The following is a 7,724-nucleotide window of genomic DNA, read 5'->3' as shown; positions in this document are numbered from 1 at the left end:
TACCAGTGTGCATAACAGTGAGGTATGCCTCAAATAAGCCTTTAAAACGTTAAAAACTGAACTATAACAATACCCATGCAGTACTATTTTTTCAGTGCTTCTAATTTTTTAAAAAAAATTAAAGCCTGCACTGGAAATTTACAGTATGGCAGAAGTTTGTTTCTCCTTTTGACCCTAATACGTTAACGTACAGATTTTATGACAGGGTCTGTGTTAAAAATCTAAACATTTATCACAAGATTTTAAACATCACTGGGAATCTGAGTTTGGAGGAAACAAAATTGGATAGAAGTACAATGCCCGTGACAGCCAACATTGTATAACTGGGCTGTATGAGGTTGTTTAGAAGGCAAAGGTTAAAAAGACGAGATTTTTAAAAATTACCCCCAGAGGTGATGCGCTGATTTGAATATAAGTACACGAGATACTAGAGCGAGGGGAAACACTGCAAAAAGGTCATCTATTTACAGAAGAGTGATTTAAAGACATTATGATTTTCTTTACAAACAGATGTAAGAACAGGAATTATCCATTTTTTAAAAACTCTACATTCCAACCCTCCACTATTATGATCCACTGAACTGCCTGTATCAGGGCAGCCTTTTCCCCTCATTTGACTCTTGAAATAAACTTCCATCATTTCGTCGTCGTCTGTGGCCCAGGCTCTCCTGAAAAGTCTCTGGGCACAAGTCCTAGGAGGGCAGGCTTTTGGCCTGCAGTTAAAACAGACCACCAGAAACTAGAGCCCCTCCCCCCGCCCAGGGGGCCCCGGGACCCCTTCCCGCAGGTCAGTCGCTGTCGGACAGCGTCTCATACTGCGCAGAGAGCAGCGGGGCCGGCTCCCGATCCCAGATCCTGCTCGGCTGGTGAGGGGCAGCAGGGCTGGCAGAGGCGGGCGCACAGGCAACGGGCGCACAGGCAACGGGCGCAGGGGGCGTGCTGCTGAGCATCCGCATGGTCAGGGGGTTGTAGGGGAACTGCGTCGAGCCTGCGGGAGAAGGAGGGTTAGGTTATGCGCGTTCCGCTTCTGTCTGGACGGTGGAACCCCCTAATGAGGCTGTGATAGGGAAGCGGTGTTCGAAGCAGCGCTAACCAAGGCACTGACGTCGGCTGCTTTCGGACTCGCAGCAGCTCCTCACCTGTCGAGGAAGGTCTGTCCTCCCAGGCCCAGCCTGGCGTCTGCCTGTGGTAATCCCCTTCTGAGTGCACAGAGGAGGCCGAGGAGGGCCGTTCGGCTCCCAAGTAGCCTTGCCCTGGGATAGGAGATTTTGATTTCCTGCTGTTTGACTTGCTGATCAGCTTTGGTTTGCAAACTCCTCCTAAAAGTGAAATAAGTTATTACTGCCGATATTTAGTAATTATGTTCTCAACTTTAAAATCTACCAAAATGCTGATGATTATCTAATGCTAAGTGAAGGAAGCAAAATGGTAGCATGGAGAATCCAAATCCTAGTGCCTAATGAAGTAAAAAAGTAATATTTAAAAGAAAGCCAGAATTTACTTAGAGCAGCTAAAGTCAAAAAGGGGTATGTCCTCATGCCATAAACTCAGAAACATGTAATCAAGGAACTAGCATTTCTGGAACATCATTTCTTTCTTGGCCTTGGAGCGCAGAAACTGCTTAAGGAAATGGAAGCTGGCTGACAAAAATCTTAAATCCTCACTTTCTCCTCCCACCAGTTCACAGAGGAGGAATAAAACTGTAGAACAGAAGCCCCTTCAGGGCACTACTGGACCTCAGCAGAGCTTGACAAGTCAAGGGGGCCCTTTCTGCTTCGCCAGGCTATACAGCTGATGAACTCAGCAGAAGCTCGCAGGAGTGGGAAGCCCCAAGTGGGCTCTAGAACAAAACGTGAAAAAGATCTCAGAAGAGATCAGAGTCCAAGTCACCAGCAAATGTTTTCCTCAGCCCTAGCAGAACAGTTTCACCCTGCCCCCAGTTCTTCAAGGTACAGAAAAAAGGAACAGAAAGCAACTTTGACCCCTCCAACTATCTGGAAAAAGAAGAAATGCAAATCCTTGATGATAAGGAAAAGAATATAATAAAGAAATGGGCGGGGGCGGGGGCAGAGAAGGTGATTCAAACACTGGAGAAAACTTCGGAAGGAATACACGAGGCCAGTTTAAGAAAGAAGCTCAAAGAATAGATAACCAAAATGAAAGGGGCGAAAGGGCTTAGGAAACAAAGGACAGAACAGCAAGGGTCAGAATAGACACGAGGGAAAGGGAATTATTAGTGCAAAGGAAAAATTTGAGAGACTCGCAGTAAAAGCAACGGAAAAAGATCAAGATGACTAAAATAATCAGAAGGTTAACAGATGCAGAGGTCAGACTATCCAGCAAAAAGGTAACTCACTCTGAAACGGAGGGTCCCCCCAAAGAGAGAGAAAGTGACTAAGAGGAGCATTTCCCCGAATGCAGAAGTCAACCTGAAGGGGCAACACCCTCCTGTGAGCAACAGGGTGAGGAACACGAACACACTCATGACAAATTTACTGAAATCCAGGTAAAAAAAGGATTCTTTGGGCAGAGAGTCACCACCAAAAAAAGGTGTGTGTGGGGGGGGGAGACATCTGGTCTTATGTTTTACACAACAACGAATGCCAGAAAAAAGCCTTAACAGTGTCTACGGGATGTTTTGAGAAAAGTACGTGCTGAGTCTCATAACCTGCCAAGCCGCCGTCTCAGACATAAAGGCAGCAAGAAGACACTGTCGAGCACGCATCTCAGGATACAGCAGCCTTTTGGAGAAAACAGGGTGTGAAAACCTTACCAGAAAGAAACGCCGTAATAGAAAGATTATGTAAGCAGGATAACTGTAACTGTATAAGTCACCAATACTACAACCTTAAAACTTAAAATCAATAAAAATCGGAAGGTTAGAGCAGAGATGGGAGACAGTGGCTCATCTTTTAGAGCAGGAAGTAAATTCATATTGTCCGAAAATTCACATATATATGTAAAAAATAACTAAAACCCCTAATCTCTTTATCTTTTTCTTAACTTTAGTGAGATCGTTTGTTTGACCATAACAGGAAAATAAACTAAACTTGAAATGTTACTGACCTTCAAGTAGTTTTTAAAGTATAAAAGATACTCTCAAAAGATTAAGAAAAAAGGTTATATATACATATATAAAGAGCAGAGTCCCGGTTTTTGTGTGCTTGCTTTTAATAGGATGCATAAAATTATCTCATTCCAATAAGCTGTCCTTTTATGTAAACACCACCACTAGCTTTCTAGACGATGTGATCTGGTTTTCTTCCCTCTTCTCTGTGGCTTAAAATTCTTTCATTGAGCCTGTCATTTTTATTACAATAGTAAGTTACTTTGATTCAAGAGCAGAATATGAAATTGCACTTGTATTACAATTACAATGTATGTATACAGATAAGGACTAGATGCAAGCAAAAATAAACACTGATATGCTGGAGGATGACTTACTGGGTAAAAATTTTCATCCTTTTAAATTTCGTATTACTAACATGTCTGAGCAGGTTAGAAAAAAGACTTGGTTTAAGTAACTAAAACCTTCAGAGGTGACTGAGCACATTAATGAAATCTCTTAGTGATCCGTTAGAACTTGGGGTATAAATTGGCTTTTTCTTGGGAAAGGCGGCAGAAGAGCACGGAAATGAGCCCTTTACCTGAATGAGGTGACGGGTCCCCTTCCTCTCTCCGGGCCTCACCGCTGGTCGCCACCGGGGTGCCGGCACCACCAGGCACCCCCCCCAGGGGCTGGGGCATGGCGACCCCGTGGTCCTCCACTTTGTCTTCAAAGCTCCCCATGAGCGCCTTCCGGATGATGTCCTCCAGCCCGAGGTTGCTGGCAGGATCAGCAAAGGAATGACCTCGGGAGCTCACGGAGCCTGCAAAAGACGAGCACGACGCGTCTGCCTGATTCCGAGGGCAGGTCGGGAGACAGGAGCCCCCCCCAGGACACGCAGCACCTGGCAAGGTGCCTACAACACAGAGCCCACATGGAGGCCAGCTAAGTCCAGCGAGCGTAGCTCACAGGCAATGTTTTTTCTTTGTTAAATCAGGCACCCACTTGTGTGAGAGTTACTCGAGGATGGCTTTCTTCTCTTTTTAGCTCTTTTAATAGTTCTGATTCTCTTTCTTCATTTATCTTTTCAACAAGTACTTACTGAATCTCAACTCATTATTTACCGCCATTGACTCCCTCCCTCCCTGACTAAACGATGAGCTTTCCGGGAGCAGTTTCCTGTATGCAGTTGGTATTCAATACCTATTTGCTGGACTGACTGCTACTGTACCAGTTTCCTATTGGCAAACAATGTCTTTTGAATCTTACCTGAGGTGGTGACTGCCGGCAGGTTAAAGATCTCAGTTCCTGGCTGAGCAGCTGCTGTATTTAAACAAACATTCAGGTTAACTGAGATGTGATAATCACATACATCGAAAGAGATAAAGTCTCAAATAAAAAAATCCTACAATAAAATTAACCTTCTTATTTTCCATGATCTCAACTTTATTTTTCACCCATTAAGATAAAGTGAATTTTTTTTTTTTTTTTTTTTTTTTAAAGAAATCAGAAAGTAAGAAATCAGAACAGGAGGAGTACTGTAATAATATAGCCCAGGAAGGAAAGGAACTTTTGCAGTGCTGGAGAAAACACCCAGAGGGAAAAGCTGCCCTCAGAACAGGAACCGAGGCTTGCCGGGGAAGAGACGGTGACTCTAAGACCCTGCAAATACCCGAGTTTGAGATTAGATCCGGGGGAAAGACGCCCCGTGAACGGCATGAGCACGAGCACGTGTGTCCCTGCTGTGGTTACCTGGATGATCCCAGGATGAGATAAAGATCCTGCCTCTTGGTTCTGTTCATTCCTGCTAACTGTGCACTTTGTCATTTGCTCAGTTTGAATGACAACAGCTTGGGACAACCTGGGAGCTACTTGTAAAGCACTGTGCCAGAAATAGAAGGAATTTGGGAACATAAACGGTGTTTTCATCACGTCTTGCAACTCGATGCTGAGACTTTGAAAGAGAAAGAACGTAGGAAGTAAAGTCGGTGGCTATAAACAAGCGGTGTCCTGGAGAAGAATGTGCAGACCCCAGAAGGGGGGCCCGTCTGTGCAGATGGGGAGCGTGTGTGAGCCCAGACGATGACTTCTGGGATCAGGGAAAACCGTCCGGGCGGGAGGAGGAAGCTCCAGGGAGACTGCACAGCAGGGGCCCCGCAGTACAGGTCAGGAAATGGTAGATGAACTGAACTTGAAATAGCACAGGGTGGTAGGGCCAGCCTGCTAGTTACCACAAAACCTGGGGAATAGGACTCATTAATTTCACAAATATTTACTGAGCGATTATTTGGCTGAATAATAAAATCACCTTCATATTGATCAAAAATGGTCATATGAAGACACTTTCATATTGTTCAACCAACGATAACACTAAGGTACTGGACTTAAAATGCACCCCTTCCTTCACCTGGGGAGCTCACGGGCCAGCGGGGTACTCTCTGAGGCCATCAGGTCAGAATCACCTGGGGAGCTTAGTAGAGTGCTGGTTTCTGAGATTCCTGCAGCCCCGTGAGCACGTGTTTTAACAAGCCCTCCAGGTGACTGATGGGCAGTGAAGTTTGAGGGCCCCTGGTGTAAGACAGATGGGCAGACTTACGAGAGGACACGGTAGGTAATTCCTCAGAAATGAGGGAAAGGCAGACAGGCACTCAGGAGCCGTTGAGGCTGACGGGACAGGAGGAGGAAGCAGCATCGGGTGGAGACCACGGACAGCACCCGGGAGAGCGAGTTGCGGAGCCTCGTGCGGGAACCGTGGGGGCCGGGGGTGGGGGGGAGGAACAGAGGCCTCTGTGTGGAGAGCCAGCCATGGGGAGTCATTTTAGACATTTAAGGAGCCAGTAAGACGTTCAAGAAGCAATGAGGGCAGCAAAGAGCTTAGAAGAAAACGCTGAACTCCAGATACAAGTTCGGGAGTTTTCAGCACATACTGCAAACCGCCAGAGTGGATGAAATGACTCAGAGAACACAATGCAAGAGGAGGAACTGGAAAACCAGCAGCCAAGAGCCAGGACAGCAGGACGCAGCTTCTAAGGAGACATGAGAAATGGTCAAAGAAGTAGAGGAAAGACAGCCAAGAGAAGAAAGTATTTCTGGAAGAGGGAAGTGGGTCACTAATGTCAACAGCGGCAGAGATCAGATAAAGTAAGTTTTAAAGCATGAAGTTTTTTGCAGAGTAAAGGCACTGATGTCCTCGGTGGGAGCCCTGAGGTGAAGTGAAGCTGTCTTGCTTGCCCAGGGCTTGGATTTCTCAGTTCTACTTGCTGGTGAGAACCCAGTGGGCTCGTGGGGTCCCACGAGCCCACTGGTTCCTCAGTACAACCCCTTAATTGTCCCTTTCCACGATCAGAAATCCCAAACTAAAGCAAATATTGTTAGTACTTGCCTTACGACATTAATAAACTTTACCTTCTGTTAAAGTTAGATACTTGTTTCATTATACATTTTCACAGAGTAGAGACCATCTGTCACTCTAAAAGCACCCAACAGAGCACCCTGCTCGATAAATGATTATCGAATTAATGAATGACCGGGCTACTGCCTAAGGACAATGGAAAACATTAGAAGAGAGAAGAAAACTATAAAGTAGGCTTCTTCAATTCATACACAGCAGTTTCCTATCAAGAAGCATTTCTTCCTGACGAAGAAAGAAAGGAAGAATATGTGTAAGCCTGAGGGCAACTCTGCTCAGCCTTCTAAAGCATTTCTTTTAGACAATTTGTTGCCACTTAAAAAGTGAGTCTAGTCATCAAGAGCCAGGATAACTACACAAACAACAAGTGACACTGTGCTCTTTTTTTCTCTGGGACATCTGGCCTTTATTAATCACGAAGTGTCACAGATCCAAACACACCTCCACCTGGCAGTTTATAGCAGGTAGCCCAGAAATAAAGCAGATTGTAGGAGGCCTGGATTCTACAGGGCATCCCACACAGCTTCTGCATCACTGGATACACGTGAGGAAAGGACCACGAGTAAGCCTGGGTGATGGCACGAGTGCTGAAAACAGCGGGCACGTGCATATCCACCCTAAGGAAAGGCTTGGATGCCCAGAGCTCTATCCCAGTGGACACCTGCCAGCGGCCTGGGTGAGTATGCTGAGTGCAGAACTACTGGAAGCATGGGCTCTGGTGCTGGAATTCCTGAGTCTGAACCACAGCCCAAGTCACTAGTTATGTAACTTGCAACAGCTAGGAAACCCGAGTCTCAGCTTCCTCATCTACAAAGCGGAGATGATTCCAGCACGTGGTGTGCAGGGTTTGTTATGAAGATGACAGGAGTCTATGCATATTCCCGCTGCACGTGGAGCTGCGGCGGCTGCTGCTCCTGATGCTGGCACCGTCCTAGGTGGCGGGTCTAGCAGATTCGCACGCCACCCACAAAGACACCGGCAGGGCAGAGAAGGAGCCAGCACAGAGGGCCTCGTCCCATGCTTGGTGGGAGGGACACAGAAGGACAGCAAGGGGAGGCTCAAGGGCAGCTCATCTCGGGAGGCCTGGTATCTGTACCGATATTAAGTGCATTGGAACTTAACAGCACATAGGTTGTCAAAAAACCCTAATACGACCCCAGACCCCCTTAAAATGATGTGGTGTGGGTCCTACCACAGTACTCAGAACCTACTGAAAGGCTAAGCCAAATAAAGCGTTTTTCGTGAAGAACACTTGGGCTGGCAGGAATG

General features: G+C 46.3%; 1 protein-coding gene across 2 annotated transcripts in view; it reads right to left on the bottom strand.

Moving 5' to 3' along the window:
• Positions 1 to 788: 788 nt before the first annotated feature.
• NCOR1 (nuclear receptor corepressor 1) overlaps positions 789 to 7,724 on the bottom strand; it is a 150,409-nt gene continuing 143,473 nt past the window's right edge. Inside the window, exons 43-46 of one of the 2 annotated variants that reach the window (XM_007462662.1) lie at positions 4,316 to 4,369; positions 3,648 to 3,869; positions 1,140 to 1,319; positions 789 to 988 (exon numbers count right to left, since the gene is read on the bottom strand). In XM_007462662.1, coding sequence (XP_007462724.1) covers positions 789 to 988; positions 1,140 to 1,319; positions 3,648 to 3,869; positions 4,316 to 4,369 — 656 coding nt within the window. The remainder of the gene's footprint in view (positions 989 to 1,139; positions 1,320 to 3,647; positions 3,870 to 4,315; positions 4,370 to 7,724) is intronic. The other variant, XM_007462663.1, reaches the window with a different exon arrangement.

Source organism: Lipotes vexillifer, unplaced genomic scaffold (genome assembly GCF_000442215.2).
Source record: "Lipotes vexillifer unplaced genomic scaffold, Lipotes_vexillifer_v1.1 scaffold982, whole genome shotgun sequence".
Lineage (NCBI taxonomy): Eukaryota > Metazoa > Chordata > Mammalia > Artiodactyla > Lipotidae > Lipotes > Lipotes vexillifer.
This window is presented reverse-complemented; position numbering and strand designations above follow the sequence as displayed.